The 15545-nt window shown below is 36.0% G+C and overlaps 1 protein-coding gene across 50 annotated transcripts in view; it reads right to left on the reverse strand.

Moving 5' to 3' along the window:
• The window catches only part of SETD5 (SET domain containing 5), a 79256-nt gene that overhangs the window by 39128 nt on the left and 24583 nt on the right, over nt 1-15545 (reverse strand). For 22 of the 50 annotated variants that reach the window (XR_015151088.1, XR_015151085.1, XR_015151086.1 and 19 more), the window contains exons 2-4: nt 6760-6819; nt 3811-3997; nt 2774-2998 (exon numbers count right to left, since the gene is read on the reverse strand). Coding sequence is in view for 10 of the 50 variants with exons in the window: in XM_086366549.1 (XP_086222675.1) it covers nt 3811-3881 (71 nt within the window). In the remaining 40 variants the exon portion in view is untranslated. Of the gene's footprint in view, nt 1-2773; nt 2999-3155; nt 3254-3810; nt 3998-6759; nt 6820-11672; nt 11851-15545 lie in introns of those variants that run through there. The other 28 variants (XM_086366560.1, XM_086366556.1, XM_086366557.1 and 25 more) reach the window with 7 other exon arrangements.

Below are 15545 nucleotides of genomic sequence, written 5' to 3' on the forward strand. Positions count from 1 at the left end.
ATGTGTTTTAAGTTAAGAAATTTAATGTAGCCCTTATTTGATAATAAAAAGATAGAGGTGGCTAAGGACAAAATTCAATTTCTGGGGCAAAAAGAACTTAACTGATTGCTTAGGTAACTGGTTAGGTTTTGGAGAATTCTGAAAGATAATTAAGGAATGCAACTGTTTGACTTTGCAAAACTGAATAATGGATTATCTGTCATTTAAATTAACTAGCACTCTAGCACTGAGATTCACAAATTAGAAACTCCAAAGACACACATAACTCAGTCTTGGTGATGGATCAAAGGGTCTTTTAGGGAAGCAAATAATGAATACTGTTTGTTTCACGTAATAAACATTTTTCCTGCTTGGAAATATATATAATACAGGACTTGGTGGGAACAAAGTGTGCAGTTCAATGTGGTGAATGTCAGCTAAGAAGTGAGGGATAAAAGAAAATTCTGAGATATGTATCCAACTCACCCAGTTATATGCTCCAAAACTGAGAAGGGATCTTATAAATAACAGCAAAGGTAATTTCTAGGTGAAGAAGAACTTTAGACATAGGAAAGTATTCTCTGTTAGTGAAGTGCATGCATTTTATTACTTAAAGAGTGTTTGCAAGATGGGAACTGGGCAGGGGTGGGGGCGGAATACATCAAGAATGCAGGTCAGTATTCTTGAGAAATAGATGATCTGAATATGGCTCACTGAGAGGCAATCAGCTCTGATTATTAGGAAACAGGTGGAGTTTCCTAAATGAAACCAAAGGCAAACAAGCATTAATAAAATGAAGGTAGAATTTAGTTTCTATGATGGACAGTTAAGAGAAAGTAATAACTTTATACAGCATTGTTAATTTACTACATAAATAAGTATTTCAAAGAGCTGTACATATTTTATGTAAGAGATTTTGTACTACTGAACACATGGGGTGAAACATGACAGCTGTTTATTAGAAATGGATTTTTTTTTTTTTGGACGGGATAAAAGAAAGTGGCATGAGATAAAAGATGGCCATGGAGATGGAGCTATGCTGGTTGTATCTTACCCATCTCCAAACTGGGTAAATATGAACATATGCACTTCATGTGCAAGTCTAGGGAATAAAAATAAAATGTATATTGTGTAGGTTAAAAGGCCATCCCATTGTCATAATACTTTGTAGTTAAGCATAGCATTAATATATTATTTATGTGTGACAAATACTAAAATTTAAGCTCATATCTTTTGATGAGGAAACTTTGCAATTTCCATACTGGTTACAGATTAAATGCATAATTACACGTTGACAGGTAACTACATGATTTCCTAGGATATTCCTTAACATATATACATATACCAGATCTTCTCTATATTTTAAAATACTGATAAAGAATTTGAGTATTAGGTTTGTATCTCTTTATTAGCCAATTATTTTATGCAAATGTAATTGTAGCCTTTCTTCCCCTGTGTTTAAACTTCTATGACAGTTGGGCACATACACAGAAGGCATGCTCACAACAGATATACTCCATCAATTGTGTTTCAGTACAATGTGCAACCTGTTGTTGTAACACTACCTCTGAAATTCATTTATGGCAGGACAGTAAACTCTGAAAAGTCTTTCCTTCTATTGTTACATCTAGAGGTTTTCCTACAAATATACAAAAAAACAAAAACAAAAACAAAACATAATGTAGACCACTACCATCAGATTTAAAATCCCATAAAGTAAGGTCTAGGTCTTTTTACTTAGTTGAGTATATTGCCCTTAATACCAGGTTTAATCTCAGAGTGCCCAGAATGGTGGAATATGCGTGACAGTGACATACGCATAATGAAGCATTAACAAATATCATTAACAATTTAACAGAACGGTATATAAGCTAAGTGTTGACACTCTCTTGCCTTGTAGGGATACAAAATGAAACACTGAAAAATTAGGTATGACTACAGTAGTGGAAATCTGTCTGGAGATCAAAGATGAAAATGTTTCAGGCGATAGAAACATTGCAGTCAAATTTTTAGGCCAGAAACATTTTTTGATTCTGTAATTATTTCTGGACTCCCTAAGCAACAATTATGGGTAGTCACCTCTGTACTCTGGGAAAAATACATGTTTTAAGAATAATTGTTTTAGGTCTTTTTCTTAGCTACTAATCCCAATCTTACTGAGTTAATCAACACTGAATTTTTTTGTTGTTGTTGAAATTTCTCACAAATGTTAGAGTTGTCTACCTATACAGTTTGTTAGTCATTCCTTATAGGAGGCTAGTGGTTGACTTTATATAAATCCATTAACATTATACAATTACCTATTGATGCAGTTAAGTTTTTAAGTACTTTGGGAAACAGTTATAAAATTGGAAGCTTCAGCTATTGGTGTAACTAAATCTCTTTGGCATGCAAAAAAATAAAAACAAAACAAAACAACAAAAAGGGCTCTGGAAGTAACACAATCCACCCTTTCCCACCCCCCACCCTCCATCTTCTTTTTTATATGGGAATAAGGCCAAAAACTGCTTTCAATTACAGACTACCCCAGAATATAACAGACTGCGTCTTAGGGTAGCTTCATTTTAAGTCTTCCTCTTTAAGGAAGTCATCAAACAGTTATTCTAGGTGGCTTTGTGAAGAAATACACATGCTCTTTACTAATATTCTCAGTTTTTAGGAAGAAAACCACTATTATCAGGGATGCAGTTGAACCCAGAGTTTTGGAACAGTTTCTTTACTTTGCTGAAGGGGAAAGAATCCCCAGGGACTGTGAAAATGGCAAGAGAAACAGGGGAATTAGAGCAACACCCACCTCACTCAAGAAGTGGCTGTGGGATCAAGAGTCTGAACTGGACCTGAACATATTCAAAACACCAGGATTTTTCCAGCCCAGACCCTAATCCCTGGTACTGCCTGGAATAGACTTGGCTTCTGGGGGTGTGCTGCCCCCTAGGCCCCTTGGGTCTCTTTCGCTGGACTTTCACATCCTGGTGTAGTGCCACTTCGTCTTGAAAGGTAGGGGGCTTCCACTTCCTTTCTGTAAGCAAGGAAGATTGGGTACAAGGGAGGTAAAAGGACAAGAGGGGGAATCTGTGAGCAGGGGGAATCTCGGACAACTTAAAAGAGAAGGGATACAAAAGGCTAAAAATTTTAAAACTGTGAATAATATATAAAGTTTTATAATGAAGGCCTACCTTCATTGCCATTTGGCATTTAAATTCTTCAAGAACTGAGAGTCTATTTTAGGGATTGGACTTTTCGACAAATTCTGAATTCCTAAAGCTGCTCTTAGCTGAAAAAAAAGTTTGGTACCACTGATTCTGAAGGTCCTCTTTCTAGGCAATGAATATTATAAAAAACAGGTGACACTGCTTTCCACATTTTCTATCCCAAATATCAGAAGGTCTAAGTAACCTGCCCATACAGTAGCAGCCCCTTTACTCTAGAATAATGAGAAGTACATAGGAAGAGGCCTTCAAGGAAAATCAGCAGGAGAGAACTCCTCCTTATCCTCCATTCATCAGATAATCATTAACTCTACAGAAGCAGGTAGTGACACCTACTTGTCTTCCTTACCCATCAAAACAAATGAAAATAATCACTATCTCGAAAATTTAGTCCTATTAATTATTTACTCAGAAATACCTCCCCCCTCCCAAATTCTTTTCCTCCCCCTTCTAATTCTTTTTTGACTCCAGCTTCTACAGGGGAAAGGGAACGGTCTAATGTCATTTATAATGGGCTAGGCTTGGGTATAGAAAATACTACATATTTACTATTAGATGCCCATAAGAAATTTGTCTTGATACAAACTGGTAATGTACCTACTACCTAGGAAGCAGCACTTACTCTGATCCAGCAGCCATATCTGAGTAGGATGTATCTGGTGTGGTGACTCCCAGAGGGATTGCAATGCTCATGACGTCCAACACAGCAGAGAGTGGAAATCACGGGGTCCAATTATTGGAGACTGGCCACTCTGAGAGTGGGGGTGAGCTGCAGAGCCTCAACCAACATGTTATGGACATGAGGAATCCTAGCACAGAAAATGAAAATATCTAGTAACCAGATAGGTCTTTAAATTTATTGCAAACGCTAATGAATATTTTTCTATTTTTTTGAACGAAGTTTTTAAGGGATAGATATAAAATACAAGGAATCAGCATTGTCCGTGTTTACTATGCTCTGCATTAATGTTCCACAAAGTGAGGTAACAAAAATCATGCTCTCTTTTCATTTCCATTTTTTTTCTTTTCAGATAAAGGAAAAAGTTAGATAGTCTGCTCATCAATGAGCACATTTCTCCCATTCACAACTGCTTATCAAACAAGATGTTCTAGGACCTAACTAATGAGTTTTAAGTCAGATAATGGTCAAAAGAATTATCACAGTTTAATGTTATTCCTTCCAAATTAAATAGGATAATAAAAGTGATCAATTTATTTATATTTGACTGAAAATAGCTGCTTTTTATTGCCTTCTTTTGACATAGAATACCCTTTTACATTTTTACACTTTTTTTAATAACTATAATTTGGGGAGAAGACGTAATGATTAACTATATTTGTAAGGTGATACCCACCACTATGTACGAATAAACACATAAGACATCAAGTGTACCATTTCATGATAAAAATGAGAAAACACTGCATGGAAAAGCAGTGAGGATACCCTGAACTGGTGACCACAGCCAGTGGAATTTGGGAACAGAAAGACAAACTCAGTAATATAAACAAACAAAATTAGATTAACAGACTTGGAAGTATGGTGCAAAGGGAAAAAGTGTACTCTGATTTTTACATTAGTGATTTTACAGCTTTGTTAAAAAAAAATCATTAAAAGAATGTAACAAAAAGTAATTTATGTGGGAGGAAAGAAACTCAATTTGACTGTTAAGGTTCAGGTTAACAAAGGTTTTCAAAAAAAGAAAAAAATATATAGTAAGAAGTCATGATATACTGATTCATGATAAGACAAATAACACAGTAGTAAATGATTATTTACACTAAAAAATTAAATCAAATGAAAAGTAATAGCATATTAATTGAGTCAATCCAGGAGATTAATACAAATTTTAAAATGATTAAGACGATCTGAGACGCTTGACTCTTATTTTGAAATATGAAGCAAATTACTGTGGAAAAGAAAACCAACTGTGAACAGTGAATCAGGCCAAGATTTTTAAAAACACATAAAAATAATATTCTTCTTTTATATCATTATTTTAAAGTGCTAGAACAGCTGTAAACTAAGTAGTCCTCCCTGGCATCTACACTTGAAAGAGCTGTATCTCACCAATGGATCTGCTGCTAAGTCGCTTCAGTCGTGTCCGACTCTGTGTGACCCCACAGACGGCAGCCTGCCAGGCTCCCCCGTCCCTGGGGTTCTCCAGGCAAGAACACTGGAGTGGGTTGCCATTTCCTTCTCCAATGTATGAAAGGAAAAGTGAAAGTGAAGTCGCTCGGTCGTGTCCGACTCTGTGCAACCCCATGGACTGCAGCCTACCAGGCTCCTCCATCCATGGGATTTTCCAGGCTAGAATACTGGAGTGGGTTGCCATTGCCTTCTCCAGGACTCTCCAAAATCTGGGTGTGGCAATACACTTGCTCCTACTCAACTTAGGGTGACATATTCGACTTGAGACTGAAATGAAAAAGGAAGATCTTCCTATCTATTGTCCTTACAGCTTGTAAAAAAAAAAAAAAAGTGACTAGCATAACTTTCTGCTTTGGGGCCCATCCTACACATAAATGTTTCTTTTCCCTAACAATATATTCAAACAGAGTAGATCTGTATACCCTCTGAGCCTCTGGGAAACTGAAATAAAATCTACAAAACACAGAAGAGAGAATACTTATCAAGTAAGTCCAAAAGGGCATTTTTGAACTTTGGGAGCTGTTGGTTACAACTCTTTCTTTATTTGATATCACTGTATAATTCTCGAATTAAAAACAAAAAATCCAAAGGCTACTTAATAACCAGAACACAATCTAATAATAATATTACCCTTGACCAATACTGGAATCCGAATCACGGGTTATACTTCAGTAAAGAACCCAACCCCCAATTACTCAACACCACTAAAAAATCCTGTCATAGCCATTACTGTTATATAACCATTAAAAAAATGCAGGTGTCTAGATAAAAGAAAACTTTTTTGTAATTTTACATGACCATTCCCACTCTTCTGATGAAGGCATTTTAGATTAGCATGGTTATTTTGCTTCAAGTAATACTTTTATAATATTGGGCCTTTTTAATAATAATAAAAAAGATGGCAAAACCAAACTTCTCATATAACCCTGAGCCTAGTTCCTCTTCTACATAACATGTAAAATGTAGCTATTAAAAGTTCACTGAAGAACTTCTAACATTATCTATATGCAATATGTAATTATAATTACTCTAGTTTTATAACGTAAGACAACAGGTTCCTACTACAGTTTACAAAGTTTAGTAGTTATAGCAGTTACTAACTTATCATACAGTTTGGAGATATGTCCTAGAAAGAGTGATAAGAATTAACATCTCTTTGTGGAACAGTTTCAAGATTTCTTTTACTTGTTAATTTGTCTCTATTCCTACCAAAATATAAACTCAATTAGGACAAGGATTTCTGTGTTTTATCCTCTGCTATAGATCCAAAGTCTAGAACAAGTATTTGAGAATATTTCCTGGCACAGACATTTTTGAGAATATTTGCTGAATAAATTATGATCACTATTATATCAAAATTAAAGTTTTAGTATTCATTGAAGTGCAAAAGTTAAAACAAAAGAATTTACTTGGCTCAGTCACCTTTTTATAGACCTCTGAATATGAAGTCCCCCAAAATTATCTGCCAGAAGCTGTGAAGACCTAGAAAAAGTTAAGAAACAAATTAGTATAGATAGAAATAACAAAGATGGACACACAGCATGGAATTCTAGAGAAATAATATTTTAATGGCAATTTTGTTTCATTTCTGTATTCTGCCTTGTTTACCATACTATGTTCCATCTAGTGATTTATCTTTGTCCTTTAACCTTGTTACATTATTTTCCTGTAAACCCAGAACCTAAATAAAAGGTAGAAATGGCAACTGTCTTTGAGTTAAGTGGTAAGTACTGTCTCTGGGTGATCCTTTTCTTTCCATCCAATTAGAATTCTCTTCCATTTCCCAAAGGATTCGTCTTCTCTGAGAAGATGCTTCTTTCCTGACCCATTCCTAAACTCACAGGCTTTTCTTTAATCAAGTTCATGTGATTCTCCAGTCAAACAGGGATTCACCATCATCTATTAAAGCTCACATTACTCTTTTCCTCCCCCAACACATCTCTCCATCCTCTTATCCTACTACAGAAAGACTGACAAGAGTCAATTTCTCAACTACACAATGGAAGAAATGTAGAAAACAGAGCTTTAATTTGCTTTCTACACTCTGAAAAGGAAAACAGGTGATGACCCAGGATTTTGGGGAGGGGGACAAAGTCAATTTAACAGTAGCCTGAAAAGGGTATCAATATCTGAAGTGTTACTATATCATATATGTGAAAATAGTTGTTTGAGGGATTCCAGTACCAAGCAGTAAATGTTCTTTATGCTGATATCTTATGGATTTCTAACTTTATTAAAAACTGGAAAATAAACTATTCTTTAGAAACCATTTTAAAAGACCATACTCAGAACTATACAAATGAAAGGCCTGAGGGTGAAGTGAAGTGAAGTGGCTCAGTCGTGTCTGACTCTTTGTGACCCCATGGACTGTAGCCTGCCACGCTCCTCCATCCATGGGATTCTCCAGCCAAGAGCACTGGAGTGGGTTGCTGTTTCCTTCTCCAGAGGATCTTCCTGACCCAGGGATCGAACCCAGGTCTCCTGTATTGTAGGCAGATGCTTTACCGTCTGACCCACCAGGGAAGTCATAAAAATGAAAAGCATGAGGGTAACAGTAAACAAAAGGAAGAAATTACATCAAGGAAGAAATACACTCCTTTAGCAACAACAAATGCTCTGGAATTTCAATTTAACTACAATCAGAACACTCCTCCAGAACCCCTAGGAATAGTATTAAATTCTTAGACTCAAAAACACAACCAGCTGGTCTCCCAGTCCTGAGTACTCTTTGAGAAATCACCATTTATTGATACATACAGTTTCTAAGGAAAAGGCTGTTAAGAACATGCCAGAAATGGTTTATAATTACTCCTGTCTTTTTAATTGGGTTCAGAAATGGTCAATAGTCTCTGTATTTGTCATTCTGACAGTCTCTTCTCTATATGACTTGCTGAAAGCACAAGACCCATGTGATCTGTCAGGTCACTCTCAGAGAAGACAGACAATAAGTGTTTTAAGAACAACTCCAACAGAGATTTCAGAAAAAGAAATTGCATCAGCCAGGTGAGCCGGAAGCAGCTGGGAGACAAGAGTCCAATAAACAGCCAATCCGATGAAAGAAATTCAGAACAAATCTGCTTCAGTAATCCTGTGAAGAGGACTGGCAGGAAGAGGAGTGCCGCTTCAGAAAAAGAACAGGCCTCATATGCTTCAGACAGTCTTTGTACTGTGGCTGTGGACCTTGGCCATTCTCCCAGAAATGATGCAATCCTGATGAACAAGATCTGCTGCCAGAGAAACAATTGTTAACAGCCTATGCAGACAGAAACTTAGCCAAGAAGCAGTCTCTGATCAGCTCTCTCCACAAACCACCAGAAAGTCAAATTTCTTCCTAAATTTTGGTCTCTGACAAAGCATGTAAGTGAATATATATTTAGACATATACAACCATGCCATTTTCTCATGGTGTCCCTTTTCAGTTCCTCTGGCTTTATATCTATCCTCTATCATTCAATGTGAAATAAAACATTGAGATTGCTTTTATTTTATGAATTCTCATGTTATCAGCAAGGTACTTACTTACATTGAAATTTTACACCTTTTTCCTTCATCCTCATAAATATATGTTCTGAGCTATAGTGGCTTTCCTAAGTTTTAAAATCACTTTGAAATCTAGGGCAAAATTATGAGATTTCAGAATAAAGATAAATTATGCACAATTTATCTTATTTATTAAGGGCCAGAAAGGTATATTTTATAGGTATTTTTGAAATTATGTTAAACTCAGTATGTTAAAAGTAGGCACGTATTACAGAAAAAGAGATAATCTCTTCCCGCTTAGGCTGGCATAAAAGGTAGGCTGAGTTACAGTTTGCAAGGCCCACTTTTCCCAAAGGCAGTGATATTAATCTTTTAAGAGAGGGTAATGATTATTTTCAACCTATTAGCCACAACTTACTATTCTAGAATCAACTTAAATACTCCCTAGATTCTTCACCTCCTAGGTCTGGTTTCTTTTTCAGAGCTTTGGCTATCAGGCTGCTAACACAATATTGTTACTATGAAATTATTAGGATCCTCCTTCACTGGAATACTAAATAAAAGTCTGTATACAAGACAACTCTATTCTCTAAACTCTTTAAGTAGCCAGAAGCCACAATTAACCAAATTTTTTCTTTCTGAAAGCAATAACCTTTAAACGGGGGTTCACTAAAAACACAAGCTTCTAAAATGCATTCTGAAACCAATGTGTTCAGTCAAATTTACTACCCTAATATTTAAACTATTACATAATATTAAATTAAAAATCAACAGATTAACAGAATAACTCTAAAAGCAGTAGAAGACTTTTAACAGGCCAATAAACCCAACTCAGTTAAGAAGAAAACATGTCAGAGAAATCTTCAATAAGGGTTAGTTAAAAGGAAATAACCATTAATTTTAAGATTTAATTTCTGAATCTGATTATTCAAAATTTTGTTATACATATAAGCTGAATTTATTCTTAAATACTCTTTATTTAAATTTCTTACTTTTGAATGACTAAATAGTAAAAAGAGAAGATGGGGAAAGTATCTGACAAGACTTTTTGGTGATTATTACCTTCAACTTAATTTTTAAATCACAGAATAGTTAAGAATGCAATAAATATACAACTTGTTGTATATAAATGACCAACTTGTTTGAGAACTAATGTGGCAGCTACATTATATGCTTATCTTCCATTTCCAATCCAAACTGAGATATTGAGGAAAAACACTGCCGTTTTACAGCAACATAAAAGCTTTTTATCTTGGGACAAGAAAAATTATGAAAAAATAGTGTATTAGGAGTTAGGAAATTTGAGTTCTAACCTACAACTTATTTAATCTGGTGATCTCATAAAAACAACATTTTATAGATGAACCTTAAACTCCTCTAAAATCTTCACTGGGTTTCCTCATGCTCTAAATTTCTGTGAATCCTGGCACTAACAATTAATGCAATGTCTTGAAAGTCCGTCTTCTCATTGTACAACAGAAAGAATACCTATTCTGCTGACTCAAAGGTGCACATGAATTGGGGCTTGTAGCAATCAAGAATTTAAATGGCTGTAACTTTTAAACATATGTAAACAGAGAGGAGCTGCTATTAATAACCTGATGATGGCTAAAAATTATTTTCACTCATTTTCAACAATGTGTATTTCAACTTTCCTATAGTAAAAATGTGAGCAAAGGGTATGTGGGAAAAATGCAAAAAAAAAAAAATCTAGGAGAGATAAGAAACAAGCATTAGAATAAATAAATAAGAATTACGGGAAAATAAGACACCAACTCTAAGAGAGAGAGCTCAGAGTTCTGGGGGAAAGTTCACATACTTGGGGTAGTTTAAGTATAAGTTAGGCTTACAATCTGAAGCAAGTTAATACAGGCAAAGGATCTAGAAGTGCAGGGCTGAAGAGAAGAAAAGACAGACGTGTTTTGATAAACTAGAGAGACTAACAAAAGATCATGATTTAGTAATGTAGAGCCAAGATAAAGTTTTCCCTTTCTCCCACCCCTTCTCCTTCAACACTTGTTTAACCCCTGGCTCCTTTACCTAAATTTATACTCCCTCTAGGGGCAACTGGGCTTGGCACAATAAACTGATGTCTATAAAAGCTCTAAATTACTAGAATAGGAGGTAATTAAAACCCAGTAAAAAACAAAAAACAAAAACCCTATTTCAGTTCATAGTAAAAATTTCTTTCCCCATGAAGAACTTCATTAATGGTAATACTGTAGAGACAAAGACATACTTCATTGTACTTGGGAGGGAGACAGGATAAGAGCACATGGCTGTGAATAATGGAACTACTGCGATCTTAAATTATTTTTAGATTATATTAAGGAAAAAAGTATTTTATTTATAACCCATTTAACAATGGTAAACAGATATTCACTGTGAAACTAACCAAGGATGCAGACTCTTTCTGTCCTTAGAAATAATCAATTCGGAAAATTTTAGTTTTGTAAGTATCAAGTAAAGATGATGCCCTCAGTCAACTTTTTGATTTATCTCTTTAAAGAGCTATATTCAAAAGACTTCCTAAAGGTTTTGTTCTACTCTGTAGCCTCTGATCATGCTTTAGAGCCATTTCTCCACTAGACTGGAAAAGAACCTCTCCTGTTTGCCTCCTCCTCTCAATCATAGCTTTTCATTTCCAAACCTTGAAATGGGAATAATGTTTATTTCCTCCAGACAAAGTAGGTTATGGACATTTATAAGGCATTAATTTTATACTTTCATTAGTTTAGGAAAAATTTCTCTACTTGATAAAAAATTCAGAGTCTTAAGTTTAGAGTCTAATTCATTATTCTAAGTAAGCGAAGAAACAGAGCTTTAAAAATATTAACTTAGAAGAAGCCACATACCCAGTAGTGGAGTAAAGAAGGAAAATTAGATACCAACATCAGAATAAAAAAAAAATTTTTTTTTTTTCTGGAGGCTGCTGAGCGGCTTGTGGGATTTTAGTTCCCCAATAAGAGAATGAACCCAGGCCCTCTGCAGTGAGAGCACGGAGTCCAAATCACTGGATTGCCAGGGAATTTCCTAAAAGAAATTAAAAAAAAAAAAAAAATTAAGCGCCAGTTGTTACTGGTTCTATGTTAGACGAACAAGTTCAGATCAACATTCCTGGTTCTCGGGAGTTACATTATCTAGATCTGTTAGGGTTTTCTTCATCCATTCATTCAATAACCATGAAGTAACTACTCATATAATTATACTATGTATAAAAACGATGTTAAGAGCTATTTACAAATGTTGCTCTTATCCAACTAGAAAAGGGCAGGTACTCAGTAAAAACTCTTTTGGTTTGCCTGTGTGCCAAGTATTTCATTTTCACAACCATGAAGTGAATAGAAAATCCTAAAGTGTGCCTCTACAATTTATGAGTCATCTTGAAGTGAAACCACCACCCTACCCCCAAAGAAAGAAAACCCAAGCCACTCCATAGTTTAGCAGTGACACGGAGGAGCACTGAAACAGATTCTTCTGTAATAAATCTTTTAAACTGTTTAGACAAAACTTATCATTGACTGGTCTCATGAAAAATTCTACTAAGAATGAAGAAGAATGATGAACAATGGGCAGAAAGAACCTTCAAAACACAAACAGAACCTGACCATACATGTCCTGTGATTATTTGGCTGACAAGGTGCCAAAGTATATAGCAGTAAAGGAATTTAAAGCTTAGTAATTCTGATATGCACAACAGGGATCCTCTCCTGACCAACAGCTGTATCTTTATTAACTTATAAATAAAAGAATAAATATCACAACAACATAAATTTTAAGTGTTTTATTTTATATAAACTTACAAAATGTATAATACAAAATATATTATAAAAATATACAAACATTACAAAAGCATAAAAAGTAGAAGTGAAATTCTCACACAAGTTTAGTCCCCAAAGATGAAAGTGATAACCCTATTCTTCTTTAATCTACCTGGCTCATTTAGTTTTGGACATTTATATGCATAAGTACAGACTTATTTCTCTTAAATGACAACACTGTATTCTATTCTGTGGATGTACTGTAATTCAAATCAGTCCTCTGCAGGTGCATGTTTAGATTGTTGCTAATTTTCCACAATATACACAATGCTGCACTGCATGCATGTACATATGCCTTTCTTTATACACGTGTATAAACATTTCCTTTGGACACATTCTTAGAAGTGGAACTACTAGAAGGGCACAAGCATATTTACTAGTGATGCTGAACCACGCTCCACAAAATTAAAGCCATTTTACACTCCCATAAACACAGTGGGAAAGCTATATTTTCTCATAAGCTTCAAAATAATTTCAATTCTAAGGGTCTTCATACAGTCTCTTCCTTAGAAGAGACTCTCTACTGCCTAAAAGAAAATCCTAAAATGAAAGTTAACTACGAATTCTCAATAATTCAGTGATTAAGACTATTGATTGAGTGCACTCAGTTCAGTTCAGTTCAGTTGCTCAGTCGAGTCCAACTCTGAGACCCCATGAACTGCAGCATGCAAGGCCTCCCTGTTCATTACAAACTCCCAGAGTTTACTCAAACTCATGTCCAATGAGTCAGTGATGTTATCCAACCATCTCATTCTCTGTCGTCCCCTTCTCCTCCAGCCCTCAATCCTTCCCAGCATCAGGGTCTTTTCAAATGAGTCAGCTCTTCACATCAGGTGGCCAAAGTATTGGAGTTTCAGCTTCAGCATCAGTCCTTCCAGTGAATATTCAGGACTGATTTCCTTTAGGATGGACTGGTTGGATCTCCTTGCTGTCCAAGGGACTCTCTTTTCCAACACCACAGTTTAAAAGCATCAATTCTTCTATGCTCAGCTTTCTTTATAGTCCAACTCTACACAACTGCTGGAAAAATCATAGCTTTGACTAGACAGACCTTTGTTGGCAAAGTAATGTCTCTGCTTTTTAATATGTTGTCTAGGTTGGTCATAACTTTGCTTCCAAGGAGCAAGAGTCTTTTAATTTCATGGCTGCAATCACCATCTGCAGTGATTTTGGAGCCCCCAAAAATAAAAGCAATGTTTCCACTGTTTCTCCATTTAATTGTCATGAAGTGATGGGACCGGATGCAATGATCTTAGTTTCCTGAATGTTGAGTTTTAAGCCAGCTTTTTTGCTCTCCTCTTTCACTTTCATCAAGAGGCTCTTTAGTTCTTCACTTTCTGCCGTAAGGGTGGTGTCATCTGCATATCTCAGGTTATTGATATTTTTCCTGGAAATCTTGATTCTAGCTTGTGCTTTATGCAGTCCGGCATTTCTCATGATGTACTCTACATATAAGTTAAATAAGCAGGGTGACAATATACAGCCTTGACGTACTCCTTTCCCGATTTGGAACCAGTCTGTTGTTCCATGTTCAGTTCTAACTGTTGCTTCTTGACCTGCATACAGATTCCTCAGGAAGGTCAGGTGGTCTGGTATTCCCATCTCTTTCAGAATTTTCCACAGTTTCTTGTGATCCACACAGTCAAAGGCTTTGGCATACTCAATAAACTAGAAGTAGATGTTTTTCTGGAACTCTGTTACTTTTTCAATGATCCAGTGGATGTTGGCAACTTGATCTCTGGTTCCTCTGCCTTTTCTAAATCCAGCTTGAACCTCTGGAAGTTCACAGTTCACATACTGTTGAGTGCACTGGATGACCTCTAAAATTCTTTTATGCTGAGTAGGAGATCTCAGTTACTTTTTCACTAAATTTGGGCTGGGATATTCAGAGTAAAACTTAGATAAGGTACTATTACAGAACCAAAGTACTTTCTTACAGTTGTCTCATGCTGCTGCTGCTAAGTCACTTCAGTCGTGTCCGACTCTGTGCGACCCCATAGACAGCAGCCCACCAGGCTCCGCTGTCCCTGGGATTCTCCAGGCAAGAACACTGGAGTGGGTTGCCATTTCCTTCTCCAATGCATGAAAGTGAAAAGTGAACGTGAAGTCGCCCAGTCGCGTCCGACTCTTCGAGACCCCATGGACTGCAGTCTACCAGGCTCCTCCGTCCATGGGATTTCCCAGGCAAGAGTACTGGAGTGGGGGTGGTTGTCTCATGAGATAAGGCAGCACCAAGCTCTAAATTTTTTCCCCCAGTTATCAAAAAACAAATTATGCTAACCATCTAGATAGCATCTGTAGATCTGAGCTCTTCAAACAGGTTATCAAAACTCTGTTGAAGCAGTTCTGCCTCAGTAGTATAAAATATGATACCTTCAGTTTTAATTACCCTTGGAAAGAGAAGAAATTTTGAAACTATAAGAAGCTCATCGATATGGTTTACTATAAGAGTGCCAAAATATTGACTAAATTTATAACAAATTTCTATAAATCATTTGGTATATGTTCCCCTATTACACTAGACATGGTTCAAATCTAAGTTCTGGGCAAATGAGGCAAAATATCCCTCCCTTTCTCTGTGCTGGCACTAGCACCTGACTGAGAGCCTAGATGAATAGCTATTCTTTCTCCTTTGAAATATTTCACGAATTGTCTTTTATCCATTCAGCAACACGATTCAAGGTTGCAATGAACTGCTCTCATGGCCTCTGGGTTCTCAACTCTTCATTTTCCCATAATGCTAATCCTTCTAGGGCCTAATTATGATCATTATCATTCTACTATTAAGACTTAAAATGGATACCTAATATCTACTGGGTTAGTTCAAATTCCTTTGCCTGAGTAAAAGATTGCCTTTGTTAATTAGATATTAACCTGTGTTTTTTCCTTTTCCTTCAAAATTTTGTT

This window comes from Bos grunniens, chromosome 22 (genome assembly GCF_055505025.1).
Source record: "Bos grunniens cultivar Pamir isolate PY7600 chromosome 22, Bosgru_T2T1.0, whole genome shotgun sequence".
Classification (NCBI taxonomy): Eukaryota; Metazoa; Chordata; class Mammalia; order Artiodactyla; family Bovidae; genus Bos; species Bos grunniens.